Source organism: Pundamilia nyererei, unplaced genomic scaffold (genome assembly GCF_000239375.1).
Source record: "Pundamilia nyererei isolate P.nyererei 1_Seehausen unplaced genomic scaffold, PunNye1.0 scaffold00186, whole genome shotgun sequence".
NCBI classification, from domain to species: Eukaryota; Metazoa; Chordata; class Actinopteri; order Cichliformes; family Cichlidae; genus Pundamilia; species Pundamilia nyererei.
In genome coordinates, this window is record NW_005187587.1 from 540,142 (window position 1) to 540,962 (window position 821).

Sequence of the window (821 nt, forward strand, 5' to 3'; positions counted from 1 at the left end):
CTCTCTCTCTCTCTCAGGTGTTTGATGGCAGCGGTTCATTCCTCTCTTACATCAACACGTCAGCGGACCCCCTCTACGGCCCGCAGGGACTGGCGCTCACTTCAGACGGACACGTCGTGGTCGCCGATTCTGGCAACCACTGCTTCAAAGTCTACCGCTACCTGCAGTAGCCACTCGACACAAAGCCTGTACAGTGTACATATGTACAAACACGCAGTAGTACGGAGCAACTGGAAGTTTTTTGCACTCCCCCCCCCCCTCACCTGTTCACTCTTGAATCTTGCTGTCATTGTGCCATCTGTTTGACCTTTCTCCCTCCCCAAACTAACACGAGAGACTTTATTAGTGGTGCGAGGGAAGCGAGATGACCTCTGACCTACACGAATGGCTGCTGCTGATTGGTGCTCACTTGAGACCTCGTTCACCTTCCATCTTAATGTGGAGTATTTGAAAAGGCTTTAATGCGATCCACATGGTAGAGCTTTGAACTGCCACATGGCAGAAACTGAAAATAAATAAATAAATAAATACTTTTGCACTTGTTCCTCAAATCACTGGCTGTATTAAGGAAAGTCATAATTAAAGTAAAAGGTACCTTAGTCACCTGAGAAATAATGAAATTCCATCTATAGCAGCAGTGACTACAGCTTCCTGCTAAATGCTCTCAAGGGTTTTTACATTTTGCCTCTTCACTATAAGTGTTCCACCCTCTGTAGGTATAGCAGGGTATTTAACAGCATGATTAAGATGTTTTTGTGCATGCGGTTTTTACTTAAACACCTTAAACTGTGCGTATGAAACGGTTTCCAGCTGAACACCTT

The 821-nt window shown here is 45.3% G+C and overlaps 1 protein-coding gene across 6 annotated transcripts in view; it reads left to right on the forward strand.

The window, feature by feature from the left end:
* The window catches only part of trim2a (tripartite motif containing 2a), a 28,207-nt gene extending 27,949 nt beyond the window's left edge, over nucleotides 1-258 (forward strand). For all 6 annotated transcript variants that reach the window (XM_013914317.1, XM_013914319.1, XM_013914316.1 and 3 more), the window contains exon 12: nucleotides 18-258. In XM_013914317.1, coding sequence (XP_013769771.1) covers nucleotides 18-170 — 153 coding nt within the window. In that variant the 3' untranslated portion in view covers nucleotides 171-258. The remainder of the gene's footprint in view (nucleotides 1-17) is intronic.
* Nucleotides 259-821: the final 563 nt, after the last annotated feature.